This window comes from Alexandromys fortis, unplaced genomic scaffold (assembly GCF_014885135.2).
Source record: "Alexandromys fortis isolate MF-2015 unplaced genomic scaffold, M_Fortis_MF-2015_v1.1 scaffold_246, whole genome shotgun sequence".
NCBI classification, from domain to species: domain Eukaryota; kingdom Metazoa; phylum Chordata; class Mammalia; order Rodentia; family Cricetidae; genus Alexandromys; species Alexandromys fortis.
The window spans coordinates 610,016-627,182 of NW_026068131.1; the positions used below are offsets into that span (position 1 = coordinate 610,016).

At 41.0% G+C, this 17,167-nt stretch overlaps 1 protein-coding gene across 1 annotated transcript; it reads left to right on the forward strand.

The window, feature by feature from the left end:
• The first annotated feature begins 13,036 nt into the window (after positions 1-13,036).
• On the forward strand, positions 13,037-16,907 carry LOC126490837 (G-protein coupled receptor 83-like). Its single transcript, XM_050126052.1, has 4 exons — positions 13,037-13,927; positions 14,546-14,671; positions 15,739-15,872; positions 16,247-16,907. The coding sequence occupies exons 1-4, from the start codon at positions 13,472-13,474 to the stop codon at positions 16,893-16,895; spliced, it is 1,365 nt and encodes a 454-aa protein (XP_049982009.1). The 5' UTR covers positions 13,037-13,471; the 3' UTR covers positions 16,896-16,907.
• Positions 16,908-17,167: the final 260 nt, after the last annotated feature.

Sequence of the window (17,167 nt, forward strand, 5' to 3'; positions counted from 1 at the left end):
CGCCCAGCTTGTCTATTCTTACAGGAATCTATAAGTATAATAGAATTTCACATGCACAAAGATTATTTGTATAAACTAGGGTGAATTTTTACTATCATTGTGCTTACAGTAGAGTGCTGGCTTTGCATGCTGACTGTGAATGTGAAAGGTATATGGAAAATTGGCTGAAGGGTATATGTGATCACTTCTGGAACACAGCTGCTACTTCTTAATAAATCTGAAATCACTTCAAGTTAAAAGATGAAAAGTTAGTAACAACGTGCTGAGGGAAATGATTCTGGACATTGTGTTTATGAGGTAGGAATGGACAGCCTGCAGTTTCCGTATGACCCATTGGACACGGAGTCAGGAATATCTGGGTTCAGATTCCAGCTTTTCTACTTTCCAATTGAATGATTGTGGATGAGTCAGTCACTTGGCTTCTAGGCTCTTTAATTTATCCATTTAAATGGGAATAATACTATTTATTCCCCTAAGCACACAGGAGTTTAAAATGCCTGGATCCTGATGAGTGTAAAGTATTTGTTCCTTTCCTAGAACTTTATGGAGTTTAAAACGAAGCTGTCATTCAGGATTATCAATTCTGTTGGTTGATTCTGGGATTCAAAGCAGAGGAACTCAAGCAAATACTTCAACAGTATTAAAGAAAATGCAGGGAGGCTAGGAGGCAAAGATGCTAGTGTATAATAAAAGTGCCCTAAGAATGCTTTATGCCTACAAAGCTCTGCAGAAGTAAGCAGTTCCTCTTGTAGTGGAGTTTAAACATCCCAAGTGGGTTGGCATAAGAAGAAAGGTACCAAAATGATAGCACATGCTGTTGCAAACAGTTTAGCCTCTGTATTTAATTAATTGACCTTAAGTACTTGATGCCCTGTTGTCGTTCATTACAAAGAAATGTGACTATACTATATGTCATAGACTGAAGACTACTACAGATCTAACTACTTTATATTGTGGCCTTACTAAAATAAATCTTCACACAAGGAAAAAAACTAATGTTCTCAGAAAGTCGTAGTAGAAAAAGTTCTAGACCTAAACCTTTAAAAAAAATTGAGTGCCATTGATCAAGTCCCTAATGCTCTTTCATGCCTCAGTTCTCTCACAGTGTTTATACTATAGCAAAATATGACTTGGGCAATTGATTTTTCTTTGTTTGGAATCTTAAAAGACCTTTTAGGAGGGATAACCCTGGACAGAAAGATCGACAAATGAGCAAACGCAGTAATGTTGAGAACGTGTGCTTATTCATTTTTGCATTTCCACATTGATCAGTCTCTTTTGACTCTCAGTGAGTTTTCCAATGATTTATTTTCTTCTCATCACCAACTTTCTAGTAAACCAGGGAAGGCCTTGTTAGCTCATCAAGTATGAATGGGACCAGCAGGCTGTATAAAAGTAGTCATGCAAAGGAACTTTGTCAACCCACACTCTTCATATAAAATCTATGGATTTAAAGTCAGCACAGTGAGTGAAATCTGGTAAAATACTTGTTGTTGTTCCTGTATGCACTTTTTATTTCAACTGAATGCAATATAAGTCCGAGAGAGTCAAAGAATACGAAGAGACGGCAGTACAAGAATAAGGAAGACCCCGATTCTGATCTCTATGATCTATGGTTTTATTAATAGAGATAGCATACAAAATATGACTAATATAAGCCACAAGTAATGAATAGAGGCTCGTGTGGTTTGACACGCCTCTTGAGATAGGTAAGAGAAGAGTACTCTCCAATTACATACTTAACCCAGTGTCTAGGACGGTTTCATTGCAGTTATTGAAGTGATCCAAGCAATAAGTCACCCATGAAATCTGTGATGTTCAATTAATACTTTTCTTCACAGGTAAGAAAAAGAACTCAACTTGCAGTTATATGTGGTGACTGGATGAAGGCTGTGTAAGCAATAAAAGATCCTCTATTTTCTAGAGACTTGATTATTTTGTTTGTGACATGTCCTCATTCTAACACTGATTCTTAGAATCCAGAGTTTTCCATTGTCTACTTGTTTTTAATATAGCAATTTTTACTTAAATGTGAGAGCAAAAATTAATAAATGGAACCTCTGGAAACTGAGAAGCTTCTGTAAAACAAAGGTCCTCGTCAACAAGACAAAATGGGAGCCTACAAAATGGTAAAATATCTTCACCAACCCCCACATCAGACAGAGGACTGATATAAAAATGTACAAAAAACTCAAGAAAATGGTCATCAAAAGAGCAAATAATCTAGCCTGGCAGTGGTGGTATACATCTTTAATCCCAGCACTCAAGAGGCAGAGGCAGGCGGATCTCTGTGAGTTCAAGGCCAGCCTGGTCTACAAGAGCTAGTTCCTGGATAGGCCAAAACAAAACAAATAATCCAATAAAAATTGGGGTACAGACTTAAACAGAGAACTCCGACAGAAGATTCTAAAATGGCTGAAAGCCATTAAAGGAAATGCTTAACATCCTTAGCCATCAGAAAAATGCAAATCAAAACAACTCTGAGATTCCATTTTACACCTGTCAGCATGGCCAAGATCAAAAACACTGAGGACTGTTTATGCTGGAGAGGATGTGAGGTAAAGGCAACCCTCCTGCATTGCTGGTGGGAGTGCAAACTGGTACAGCCCCCTTGGAAATCAGTATGACAATTTCTCAGAAAATTAGAAAACAACTTTCCTTAAGACCCGGTAATACCACTTTTGGGTACATATCCAAAGGATTCTCGATCATACTACAAGCACATGTGCTCAACTATGTTCATAGCAACATTATCTGTCATATCCAGAACCTGGAAACAACCTAAATGTCCCTTGACCAAAGAACAGATAAAGAGGACGTGGCACATTTACACAATGGAGTACTACACAGCAGAAAAAAATGATGACATCTTGAAATTTGCAGGCAAGTGGATGGTTCTAAAAAAAATCATATTGACTGAAGTAACCCAGAGCCAGAAAGGAAAATATAATATATACTCACTCATAAGTGTCTTTTAGACATAAAGAAAAAAACCCAAATTTACAATCCCAGAGAACCTAGACAACAAAAAGGACCCTAAGAGAGACATACATGGATCTAATCTACATGGGTAATAGAAAAAGACAAGATCTCCTGAGTAAATTGGAAGTGTGGGGATCATGGGAGAAGGTAGAAGAGGAGGGAATAAGAAAGGGGAGCAGAGAAAAGTATATAGCTCAATAAAAACAATTAAAAAAAGAAAAATAAAATAAAGGAGAGCTAAAAAAATACAATGAAATTGTTTCTTCCCTGTCACTTCTATTCTACTACTCCCATGTCCACTCACCTCCCCAAATGTATATCTTCCTCTTCTTTAACCATTATTGTCAAATATAGATATAAATGAATCAACATATATCTATAGCCTATTGGGTTGGTTCAGCGTTTCTAGCATATGTATGTATGTTTCTAGAACTGTTCATTTGGGTATTGGAAAACCAATCAAGGGGCTCATCCATAGCGAAGATAATTTCTCTTTTTAGGAGCTAATGCTTGTATCTCTTCACACAGTCATAGGGTCTCCATGAAACTTCTCCCATCTACACTGGATGCCAATTGTGTGGAATGGTTCAAGTCTTGTTTAGGGGACCATGTTGTTGAGATGTTGTGGACATACTTTTATCATCTTTTGCCCACCAAGTAAGAACAATTGAGCTATTCTTATTCTTCAGTTTATGGCAAGATTTCTGATGCTAGAATTTATCACATAATTCTTCAAGTGTTTTAAAATCATTGGAAAATAAATTCTGAACTCAAAAGTTTAAGTATTTATGATAAGGGGATGTGAACCCAATAGGGATGGTTCAAGAATCCATAGAAAGCCATGTAGTAAATACATGTGTTAAAATACTTTATTGTTAAGCAGTGTTTGCTGATATCTAAGCATTTCCATGTGTCACATCTTTCATATGAGGGCAGAAAGACAGAAATTACTATGCTTATTTTACTGCCGTGGAACCAAAGCTCAGTGACGCTTGGTGACATTTCTCAATTTTTACAAGATGAAAGGAGCTGAAAGGAAACCAAAACTCCTGGTCTCATGGCAGTAGTGACTAATGTTCTTTTCATTAAACAAAGAAACATCAAGATCAGCTGTGTGAAAGAGGGAGGGGGAGTGTTTCCAATTTGAATAAATTTGGTAAACATTGCCTTTTCAAAATTCAGAAATATAAAACAATAATAATTTGCTTAAATCTCCATTTATCAGCTAAAGGAAGATGATGGGCAGATGGCTGTTTGGTGATCTCTTGTGAGAAGAATATGAATTATGTCTTTAAAGATATTTGGAATAATATGCTTTCAATGAGAGAAGCTCCCAGCCAAGCACACTGCCTTCTCCAGACAGCATTTTTGGATGCTTCCTGAATCTATAACTACTGTTTTTCAGCCTAATTTCCCTCACTTGTCTTGGTGGACAGTGTCTTACCTCCAATGTGAAAGACCAGTGTCACCAGCAGGGATTGAATCTTACCAGCATACACAATCAGCCTATACAGACAGCTTGGCTTGTTTATCTCCTCAAACTTTCAGCCCTTGCCTGTATGTCAGTTGGCTGAACTTAGGGAGAAATGAGCTGTAGCATTACAGAAGCTAGTCAGGAGGGATTTTAGGAGACTGAATTAAAAATAAATAACAATAAATGTGGATAAAAGATAAGATAAACGAAGAAAAAATAAACAAGTGACTACGTGAACAGATACATGACACATTCATACACTGGAACTTCACTTTCCTTGTCAATGAAATGGGTCTAAATCCATGTACCTGCAAGATTCTGGTTTTCATTAGATGATGCCAGGCAAAGAGGGTACCTAAAATGTTATTAATATAAGTTGGTATTGGGGAGATGGCTCAGTCATTAAAGTATTTGCTGCATAAGCATGAGGAACTGAGTTTGATCCTCAAAGTCCACATAAAAGTCCAGTGTTGTGATGTATACCTTAATCAAAGTGCTGGAAAGGCAGATATCTGGGGCTTGTCAGGTAGTCTAACCACTGAGCTCAATGTTCAGAGTAAAAGTTTTTATGTTAGTAAGAGTTGGTTAATAGAATCCTTTTCGTTCTTTGAAGATGAGAAGAACTCGGATAGAACCTTTTACTTGCTTTTTGCTTTTTATTTTCATCCTAATGCTGGCCTTTTATTTCCTGTTTCTTAAACACTTCAAATTTGTTCTCAAGTCAGGGCCTCTTCAGTTGTTTTTCCTGCTACCAGGGATACCAACCACTTACCTTTTATTTTTGCTTGATTGAATCCTAATTTTTTCTACGTATCAGTCCTCGTATTGCCTTCCCAGAGTGGCGTAACTCATCAAGTCCAATGAGTCACATACACCTCAGCCACTTTCTTTATATGACTCATATTTTCTTCATAGAATTTTCTATAAAAATATTTAGTTTACTTGTTCACTAACCTGTTGTTAATTTCCCCCATGGGAATGAAAAGTCCATAATGATAGTGATTTTGTCCATCTTGTTCAATACAAAAATGTTTGAATATTGTTTATGAGAAACAGTTTAATGGAAAGTTTGGCAAGTGGAGTATGGTTCATTGCTAAGCTGGAAGGAGGCAAATTGTTTGCTAAATGCTACGGTCTTATCCTTGTGTGATTGTACTTTTGCCTTCCTATGTCTTCTAATCAAAATTGCTGTGTTTGTAAGGTACATCTAAGAATTGCCTTCCCCATCTCTGGCACGTTTAGAAATTGAAAGAAGAAAAGATTTGATGTATTTTTGAATGTGTATATACTGCCCTAGGTAGCATTAACTTACTCTATAGCCTAGGATTATATGAGAAAGGAATTTCAGTTGAGGGATTGCCCAGATCAGATTGCTCTATGGGCATGTCTATGAGGGATTGTTTTGTTAATTCGTGTAGGAGAGCCTGCCCCACCATGAGTAGCACTATTCCCTGGGAAGGTGGTCATTGACTAAATAACAAACCTAGCTGAGCATGAGCCTAGGAGTAAGCCAGCAAGCAGAATTCTTCTGATAGCTTTTGTTCTGAGTACCTGCTGTCAAGGATGAGCTGTGTAACCTGTAAACTGAAGTACACACTTTCCTTCTCTAAGAAGGCCAGACAGGGCTACATAACCACCCTAGACTAATTTTGATTACCCTGCAGGTTAGACAAAGCACCATTCAGAAGTCACTGTTCACAACTCTCAACTGTGAAAAGACAAAGTTAATAAGACACCGTTGTCGGAACCAAAAGAGATGGGAGGATTCTTTAGATGGCTCTCAGGGATTTCCAGACTTTGAGATTCTGAAATTAGTGAGACAAATAAAAGCCAAAACTCACGTTCTCATTCAAGATATATTTACTAGTCGTCTCGTGTATGCCAAACAAAGATCCCACAAGACCAACCAGCTTGTTTCAGGCAGGAAGAAGTGATAGGAAACAATGAAACAGAACCCATAGTCACAAGCACAGTAAATGAGGAGACTGAATGCAGGGAAAAGTGTTGGAGCAGACAGTACTTGGGGTCTTAGTTTCTAGTGATGACTCATCCTTCTATCTATTGGCTTTAGTGTCCCTTTATGTAAGAAGGTGGTCTTTTGTCCTTTATGTGACCCACTGCTTTTTAATTTTATCATTTAAATGTTATGTGAGTACAAGCACAATCACCTGAATAAAAATTTTCTGACTTTTAGTTTTCTGGCAATGAATAATTGAAGGGGAGGAATAGTGCATGAAATTGGCTGGGGCCTCAGCTTCCTTAGCGATAGACACTTGAAGGTGGGAGACTTGAATCACAGTGGGATTCTTAACAATGTATTAAGGGCTTCTCCAAAGCCCTATTAAAAAGGTCTGCACTCTTTCCTGACACCCCCCCCCCCACGCGCGCCTTAGAGTCACTGACTATTTAAAACCTGTATAGAAGCTTTGGACTAAGTTTCAAACCCTTAAATTTGAGATGGTGTATCATCTGGACCGAACATTCTAGCCAGCGACCTTCCCCTGGCCTGTTCTGGCACAGTGCTTACAGTGAGAACTACTTACGCGAACAAAGAGCCTGAAGGAAGTGTACTCGTCCTGTCTCCACACCTTTTATAAGATCAGATCGCTTTGCCCTTTTCCTTTCCTGCCTTTCTTTCTGTCGTCACTGAAATATCTCTGAGAAGAAAGCCCAGGAAAACCTATGTCTTTTCCAAATAGACACTTGATGCTGCCTACATTGATTTCTGTCCACTTCATTTTTTTTTTCTGTCTCGGGTATTAGAGATATTTTTTCTTTCTTTATGTTTTTTTTTTTTTTACGTTACAAGGAGCTGTCTTCCTAATAATTATGAACAGATGAGACTCCACATAAATATGAAGAGAGTCTTGAAATGCCTAAAGTATTGCATGAGGAAGCGATTAAACTGATGATGTGTGGACCCAGGGAGACAAAGTAGGGTCATAGGCCGGAAATCTCTGTAAAGGTCTGGGCTTAGTGGAGCTCTAAACCATCTCAAGTTTCATTAGAAAAATAGATATAGGTGCTAGTTTGTTGTTCTATGGCGAGTGAAAGCTGAGTCTGGATGACATTTTGTAAAAGCAATGCCTTTCCTGGGTTCTGTGATGTTATAACTAATAATTACGGGAATCTTTAACTCAGGAATCCTCTTTTAGCTGTCTCATTGAGTTCATATCATCCTCAACAGTTGCTAGCAAGACAACCAGCATCGTCATTTAAAATGATGTCACGATCCTCCTGAATATTAACCTTCATCAGGCGATGAAAGGAGACAGAGACAGAGACCCACATTGGAGCACCGGACCGAAATCTCAAGGTCCAAATCAGGAGCAGAAGGAGAGAGAGCACGAGCAAGGAACTCAGGACCGCGAGGGGTGCACCCACACACTGAGACAATGGGGATGTACTATTGGGAACTCACCAAGGCCAGCTGGCCTGGGTCTGAAAAAGCCTGGGTAAAAACAGGTCTCGCTGAACATAGCGGACAATGAGGACTACTGAGACATCAAGAACAGTGGCAATGGGTCTTTGATCCTACTGCATGTAGTGGCTTTGTGGGAGCCTAGGCAGTTTGGATGCTCACCTGGATGGAGGAGGGTTTTCCTCGGACTTCCCACGGGACGGAGAGCCCTGATTGCTCTTTGGGCTGAAGAGGGAGGGGGAACGGATTGGGGGAGGGGGAGGGAAAGGGGAGGCGGAGGTGGGGAAGAGACTGAAATATTTAATAAAGAAAGAAAGAAAGAAAGAAAGAAAAAGAAAAAAAAATTTAAAAAAAAAATGATATCACGATAGGCTTTTCCTTTGACTATTCACCTCTTCCTGTCAATGCTTCTTCCGTTGGACATTTTGTTTTAAGCCTGTCAGATTTGCTAGGGCTGAATATGCTCCTAACCACAGTGACCAAAACTTCATTTAGCTTTCTGTGATCCGTTGGACAGAAGAGTATTTGGCTATACTTTTTGATTATCAAACTCGGAGATAATAGGTTTTGTTGCAAAGACAGTCTTTGTACTTGAAAATTAGGTATGAATCATCAAGGACTGTTTTTGAGAAGAGCAAAGAGAATGAAATCCAGCACAAAGGAGGAAATGCGGGATCAAATCAGGATCTGGCTCTGAATTTCTCCATGAGAGCAGGTGAAGCAGCAAAGGGTGCTAACTACCCCAGGAAGGGTTTCTGGCCCATGATAATGCAGGCTTGTGAGCCCTAAACAAAGTCCAAAGAGGTGGTTGGTTTTGTAATTTTACTAGTTTTCAACATCTCACCATAGAAAAGGGACCAATTCAGTGGGAAATCAGTTTTGGGAAATGTTTGAAGTTAGGAAGGGATAGACCATCACCAGTTAGCATGTCCACAGCTAATGGGAGGCAGATATTAGGTAAAGACATTTGGATGAAGGGAAGTTAAGTTTTCAGCAGGATAACTCAAACAGAGAAAGAAGGGGCGGGGGGACAGCAAGGAGAAAGGGGAGCGCCAAGGAATTATTTGCATCAGAATTTGCCCCATTGACTATGAATTTCTTGTCTTAGAAAGATCAAGCAGGTGTCAGAATCAATGGCAAACTTGGTAGATCTTCCTGGTTCAATGGCCTTTTAGTTTGAAAGGCGAATGTCACTAAAGATTTCTTGAGTGTTGAAGTCGACCAAAGCAGGTGTCACATTTTCTTTCCCTTGTCAGTATTCAGGCTAGAAGTGGGGCATAAAATATCCATGAGAAAATTGTTTTCCAATGTGGACTTGGGAAGCAAGGTATTACTGACACCCGTGGTTTAGTAAAAGATGTGTTTTGTTCTTATTACTTGTGATTTAGTTTGGTTAATCATTTTGTTCGTATTTAAGACTCAAAAAAAATAAAAAAAAAAACAAATAACCCAGAAGCTGTAATCTTACAGAAGAGAGAATGGTCGTTGTGAAGCACAATTGGAAGTGGTCTATACTGAGACACAGGCATACAGTTAGAACAACTTCGAGATGTTTGGCCAGTGATGAGATTATTTGTGGTTAAGCATTGGAATGAATTTCACAGACTCCAAATGAGATAAATCTGGCCTGTATTTTCTATAGATAGGACCAATCAAAGTGTTGTGTGAGAACATTTGGTTTGGGTACTATGGCTCAGCGTGAAGACCCAGAGAGAAGGTTGAACACATCTGAGAATTGCAGAAATCCTTTTCAACATAAACGTCTAATTTTGTATAAAAGACTAGAAAAAAAAGCAATGCAAAGGGAGAACAATGTGCATCTGCAAGATGCGTGGATAACTTGGAAGTAGTAGATAAAGAGAAGTGCTTATTCTGGCTCTTACTGTACAAAGCATCCTTCCTTCTTGCTCCAGCCATGCCATATAATGATTTTCTTCAACTTGCAACTACACTGTCTCCATGGAGATACTCATAAAAAATTGCAGTAATAGATAAATGCATAGAAACAAGAAAGGCTAAACTTTTGATTCAAAACATTTATTTTTGTTACCTGGAGCAAACCAGAAGCATTTCCTCTCTCCATCTTATACCTAATTTGGGGGCTGAAGTTTAATCGCTCTCCTTTTTCTGCCTGTCTCTGTCCTTTGGGTTATTCAAACTCCAGATCAAGTGCTAGTTTATCTGAAAAGCTTCCTCAGATCACATCTTGTACTATTTGTTCCTTTATCACTGACTGTCTGCACATCTTATGCTTGCCTCAATTAAGTATTTCCTGAGTATGGGTTCCTCTCTTTAGTGCGATGTTCGGCTTCTTAGAAATAGACACTATGGTGAACTCTTTTTTTAATCCTTTATTCCTTCTTCCATTGATATACTGGGAACACAAATGGCTTACTGACCCCAGGAATTCCTCTGGTTACTGACTGTTGTAATCCCCTTTGCAAGGTCTCAGATAGCTGATGGATAGATATTGAAGACTTGAGGGCCAAGAAGGATACCATATGTACATCAAAACATGAAATGAGGAAAAAGAGATACAGTGGTGGTTTCAAAGAGAAATAAGCCAAATTCACAAAGACAAGTATTGTACCCTGTTTGGTGGCACATGCTTGTAATCCCAGAACTCAGGAGGCTGAGGTAGAAGAATCAGAAGTTTAAGGTTAGCCTTGCCAGCATGGCAAGATGCTGCCTTAAAAATCCAACAAAACAAAAAGACAAATATTTATTTATAAATTAGACATAAAAGTGATAAAAGCAAAAAGGGGATTGTGTGGATAAAAGAAGAGAGACAAGTGGGCCCCTTGGAGAACAATAATGGATAATAGACAATAGCGGATAAAAATGATTTATACGCACGTATATCATTTTCTTACTGAACCCCAAGATTTAAACAATTAATACAGGGTAGTAAAAATGTATCCAAGTTTTAAAATGTGTGATAATGTCAGTGTGATACAATACACATAATGTCTGTCTTTGCAGAATTCACTACTAGCAGTGTTGTGTGGATCTTACATTTGTATGAGAAGAGAGTCTTCCCAAAACTTTTTTGAGTGCTCCAGAACCTCTGACTCAAAGAGCACGACAACTAGGTTTTAAAGAAATGAGTACTAAAAAAAAGGGTGAGTATGGAATGAACATTAGATCTAGAAGGAAGTGGGGGGTGAATAGAATAAAAATATAATATGAAATTCTCAAAGAATTAACTGTATGCAAAATAATAATAGGCATTATCTTATATATAATATTATACTAACTATGTGGAAAGGGGCTGGAAGGAGCTGGTAGAGCAGCAGTCTTGATCCTGCCTTAGCATGTTTGGGTCTCCATATCAGAACCCTGATATTTACTCTTTTGCATTTTAGTTAGATTTTAGAAGTTTCATCTTAACCCATCATCTTCATAATATCTTAAGCTCTTTGGGGTCCTGAAAGTCAGGTTAGCATTGAGTTGATGTGTCTTGACAAACTTCTCATAAAACTACTGCAAAGAGATCGGTCTAAAGTCCCTGACTTAGTGCCTTCTCTAGGATGGGTCCCTGTGACAGAATTACGATTTACTAATTCCTTCAAATGTGTTTATGTACGTGTCTCATCTTAGTGAGTCACCAAACTAAACACAAACTGTTTTTCTCTGATCTGCTACTCAGTATTAGCCCATCCTCCACCATCTCCCCAACAGCCACAACAATCCAGGAATATTGCAACACCCAGATCTGCCTCTAACCTTTCTTACTTTCTTAATATATAATCAGCAAGATGTGTTCAGTGCAAACACCCAGAAGTTTGCTTATCTGCATCGTGGCTCCTTTGTGATATTTGATGGACAGTGATGATGGTGATAGTTCTAAATTGATTCCTGCTTATTTCTTAATCGGTAATTATTGACATTTTTGAGATCAGGTGTCTTCTTTTTTAATTCCTCCGGGAGAATAGACATATAGTCTCTGGGCTGTAAAGGGTGGCTAGGAAGTCACGAGTCTGGCTGTAACAAACACTAGGATTTCTTAAACAGAGTTACTTACTGCACAGCAGAAGTATCTGAATGCCTGTTCTCATTTTTAATTTTGGTGCTTAAAGTACTTCCCCCCTGACCTTCTATAACCGATCTATTCCAGTTTTTCTACTCATCAATTGCTGGGAGAGGGGTGGCAGATGATAGGTAAATGGCACGCTCGAAAAGACCAGAATTTCCTCCATCCTTTTAAGGAGGTAACTTCGTTGTTCTGGTTGTGACTTTAACACCTCTGGAATGGAGATGTCGCTAAAAATTTCCAAGGGAAAGGCTGGTCTGGGGTCACCAGTCCTAGAGTGTTTTCCACTGCCACCCTCAATAAGGAGGCTACATCTCCCTCTCCCTGCTGGTTAGATTTTAGCATCATTGTTATGCAGAAGCTTCCCAAATCCTAAATCTTCCTAAGGGACCAACCGAACCGTTTAGAAAGCTGACTAATCTGACACAGTCTAGCTTCCGAAAGAGTCACTTTCTAGGGGGGGGCAGATGATAGTACCCTGTTTCCAGAGGCCAGGGGCACAGTTCCCTTGTCCGTGGCATGCAGTTTTGTGGCTAGACATAGCAGAACATCGTGTTGAGCCCACTCCCAGGTGACTCTTTCTTGTTTCTCATAAACTAAACTTCCCTCCTGTCTCGCCAGTTGCACCCTGCCTCGTTCATTCTCTCTGTGAAAGCCCCACATCTGGGCAAATCTTTCATATCGACCACTCTCCCCAGGCATCTGACTGGCATGCTGGTCCAGATGCGACTGCGGTCTCCACAGCCTCCGTTCAGTACCTGTGTCACAGCCAGCCGGTGCCTAGAGCGATGATGCAGAAAAAGAAACAGAAAGCAAGGAAAAGTCAGGAGATGCTGGATTCAAATTATAGGCAGGGCGATGTTAAAAAGAAGAACCCATTAACAATAAATCCAGGTTCCTAACTGCAGGATTAGAAAAGGGAGAGCTAAGAAGAGCAGCGAAAGGAGGGGCTTGAAACAGGAGCGACAGAGACTTTGTCAGCCTCTCAGACTCCCCAGCCCAGAAGGACAGGGCGGGGGTTGAGTCGCGGCTCCCCATTGGCTCCAGCGCGGGCCCCTGGACTTCTATAAAGGGCAGCTGCAGAGCAGGCTCTGCACGGGCTTGGAGCTGGAGTGGCATTGCCTGACTCCGCCCTGCCCACAGCGCCAGCCGGCCTTGGACAGAAAGACTGATGACTGACTGAAGGCAACAGAGATTGGGTAGGAATGGCAGCATGAAGGAGGATCTGTGCTTGAGGGAAGCCTGACGCCATCTCCAGTTTGGAGCAGGTGCTGTGGGCATTATCCAGGAAGAGCGTTTGCAGACAGCCTGTCCTGTGTTCAGCTGCCCAGCTCTGCGCACTTGCCCACCCTGAGCAGGTCCAGCCTTTTTTCCTGGTTCCTGGTATTTCTCCCCTCTCCCTGCTCCAGACACCTTGGAGAACACTTTATCAGCTCAGAGCTCCAGGGCACTGAATAGATTGCCTGCCTGTCTGTCCACAGCCTCAACTTACCCTCTTCCTTCTTTGAGAGGTTCCTGGGCAAATAGCTTAGGGACCTCACGGTCCACTAAAGGCACTGGGATGAAGGAAAAGCCAACCACAGAAATGCCCCAAGAGGCTTTCCAGAGCCCTGGCACCACGAGCATCTTCGGGGAAGAGCTGACTCCAGAAGCCCTGAGTGTACCTTTTGGTTTTGATGACTTGATCACATCCACTACTTCCCAGGTACTTGAGGCTGTGACCAATGTTGCATCTGCGTTGGGGCATGGACTGTCCAAGATACCCGAACACATGACGGGAGACCTGGCCGACACATCAGGTCCCCTAGATGTGGAAATTGTGTCCGAGGATAATCGTTTGCAGTTCTGGTTAGTGGTAGGGTACACCATAGTGATCTTTGCCTCCATCATAGGCAACTGGGTTTTCAACTATATAATTTTGAAGTACAACAGTGCCCATACTGCCTCCGGCCTCTTCGCTGTCAACATTTCTGTGACCAACATGATGCTTGCTCTTCTCAGCTCTCCCTTCACCATGGTAAGCTGGGGTACTGAGGAGGGTAACCGGGGGAGTGGGGCAAGAACTGAAGTCAAACTTGGTGCTTGCAACAGTCGGTGCTGTGTGCTCAGAGGGAGGGAGAGTTAGAAAAGGCTGGCTTGGTTTGGAGAAAATTTTTATGGGAACTAGAACAAAAACTGAGAAACATTGAAAAGGGCTTGGAAATGTGTTAGGAAGACTGGCAGGCTAGTTGTTGTGTCGCCGAATTAATCCCTTGCTGTGGTAGAGGCTGAGAGAGTATTGGGCTGCTCAGGGAGGCAGTGGGACCTGTTGCTAGTGAGTTTTGGGCTAATGTATGAATCCAAGTTTTGTCATAAAGATTAACCCTGCTTCTCCACCTTTCAAATGTTGTGCATGAACTTGAATGTAGTTAACAGGTTTTGTGACTTAGTGTCCCTCCATGTCTTCAAGCCGGAATGTTGTGGGAGAAAATGAGATGAGCATGAGAACTGGAGTGTAAAAATATTCCTTTGTTTATTGGGAGAATGACAGCAGCATTTTGGTGATAAAGGAGACTTTTATTTGTGTCTTGGGGCTTTGGAGAGGGATGGACACAGGGCTGAGTGCCTATGCGTCACCAAACCATTTTTCCTACAGGTGCGCTATATGTGTTATGCCCTGGTGTTTGGAAAGATGACCTGTCACCTCAGTCGCTTTGCCCAATACGCATGTGCCTATGTGACTGTGCTGAGTATGGTAGCTATTTCCCTGGATCGGCATCGGGTATGTGCCTCCCAGATATCTTGCCTAAGATATCCTCCCAGATGAATGGAGAAAAGTGAGGTCACAAGAAATCTACAAAGTTTTCCAAGTTCTTAAGTTCATATATGTAAATGTTTATGTGTAATTTGGTGATATTGAAAGATGTAAAATACAAAACTTCACCAAATTAAACCTAAAAAAAATGCTACCATTTTTTTCTGTGGTGCTATGGGAATAGAGATGTGGCAATCAACACATGATACATGTTCTTTTGGGAAATATTTCCTGTTTGCTGCATTGCAGGACTGGCTAAAGGAAGCAAGACGGCATGGATAAGTGAATGTAGATGTAGTATTAGACCTGTCTGAGAGTTTAGTAAGGAAGGTGGGAATGAAGTCTGAGAGGAAGGATTGGGGGGGGGAGTGGCTGATGAATAGAGATGAGTAAAGAGGTAGGAGAAAGATTGAAGTCAATTAAAAGGAAGAGAGGCAAGGGAGAAGAAGCTGTGGTCATCGCATAGTTAATCATCAAGGGGGGGGGGCAGAAAATGAGTGGCGGGGAAAGACCAAAGGAATGAATGGTATGTGATTAGATCCAGTTAAAAAGCTATCTGGAAAAAAGATGAGAGATAGTCAGGAACATAGAGCAAAGGAGAGAGGATGGGAAAAAAAGTGACTATGAAGGAATCAAGATGGGACGGGATGAGAGGGGAGGGGAGGGCATGAGAAAAGCCATGGAGTAAGCCAGGTAGAAGGGTAGATGAAGGAATATGTAGGATACTGTCATACCCATTAGAAGGTAAAGAAAAAAATAAGTCACACTACTGGACATGGGTTTCCTTTCTCCACAGAACTGCAGACAGAGAAAGAGGAGTTTTGAAGTCAGTTCACTTGAATTCCTGATTTCTTGAAACATAGCAGTGCTGTAATTTCATGAGCAAAATGCCACATACATGTTAAATGAACTAGTACATAAAGCACATTCCCACCTACATACTAAGTCTTTGTACCCTTTTATCAGAATAGCAGTTTATTGATGTCTAACTTTAATTTGAGTTGTTAAGCTGGATGGGGTCCTTCTCTCCCCAGGTGATGCTGAAACCTTTGAAGGCCCAGATCACTCCCATGCAAGCCAATATTTGCATCATTGTCATCTGGATTGTGAGCACCTGTGCTGCACTGCCACATGCTGTTTACCAGAAGCTTCACCAGGTGGAATTTGGGTAAGAGGAACATGGGATAAGAGAATGCTGTTATACTAGCAGCCCAAGACCCTGGAAGCCGTCAGGAATGATTTAGCAAATAGGAGCTAGAATAACACATTTCAAAACATAGGTGGAAAAATAAAATTCTTCTGAACTGTTATTTGTCATTATTTCCCGGAAACTCTCAAGACAGTGGGCTAGAATTTCCATCTTCGGGGCCATGGCTTTCCTATAGGTACATGAGAAGCCTGGGTCAGTTGAATCCTAGCTCTCCTGGTTTTATGCTCAATGCAGACACAACACAAACAGTAAATACATCTCAACCTTAAGACCTAATTGCCTTAAGGAAAAGACTAAATCGTTGGTTTTGTTTTCTTTCTCTCATAACCTAGAAACACAACTGAAGAAAGTGCCTGCCTCCCCAGTTTCCCATATACTTCAAAATCCACATGGCTGTACCTTGACCTAGGCACCTTTCTGGTCTTCTTTATGTTGCCTTTGATGGTCTTGGTGGGTGTCTATGGTCATGCGGCCAAAAAGCTGTGGTTCCATGATCCTGTTGATGACATCAATATCCGCACTTACATCTGTCAGCGTGGGAAGAAGAAGCAGACCCTAAAGATGCTGATGTTAGTGGTGTTCCTCTATGGGATCAGTTGGATGCCCCTCAATGTGTACCTGGTGCTGCTAGCCAGTGAAGCCATCTCAAGCCACAATGGTCTCTATTTTATCCTCCACTGGCTAGCAATTAGCAGCTCCTGCTACAACCCCTACATCTATTGCTGGCTCAGTGATAGCTTCCGTATTGAAGTGCGAAAGGTCACCATGGAAATCCAGAAGAAGCTGCTAGATAAAATCAGACGCCTTAGGGGAGAGCATCGCCGACTCCTCTCTGCATCTCGTGCCCATCCCCTTGATGCTGAAGATTCCAATCCAGGAGTGCCCATATTCCCACGATTCAAAGATTTTGATGAGCTGCCCAGTCCCCCTCCTTCCCCAGCAGTGCGCATCTCCTTTATCCACGCAGTGCCTCGAAGTTAAGCTGCCCAGACCGCAACTGACTATCAAAATATCTGAGGTATGATAGAATCAAAATAATTAGAATTTATTATTGTTTTTGAGTATCACCCATATATTGTACTTGTGTACAGATAGTGCAGGCCTCGGGGGATCTGTGAGCTCCTATATATTATTATTTATATTTTATTTAGATGCACACAAGACGGATTTCATTACTATGTTTCCATGGAAATGCTAGGAGACTAAGGTATCACTTCTGAAATTTCACAGGATGCTCTGGGAACTTGAAGCAC

Excerpts from the sequence above, each read along its gene's own strand:
- LOC126490837 (XM_050126052.1), top strand. The coding sequence starts at position 13,472 with ATGAAGGAAAAGCCAACCACAGAAATGCCCCAAGAGGCTTTCCAGAGC. Across the intron at positions 13,928-14,545 it reads TCAGCTCTCCCTTCACCATG|GTGCGCTATATGTGTTATGC; the intron begins GTAAGCTGGGGT and ends TTTTTCCTACAG. Across the intron at positions 15,873-16,246 it reads CTTCACCAGGTGGAATTTGG|AAACACAACTGAAGAAAGTG; the intron begins GTAAGAGGAACA and ends CTCATAACCTAG.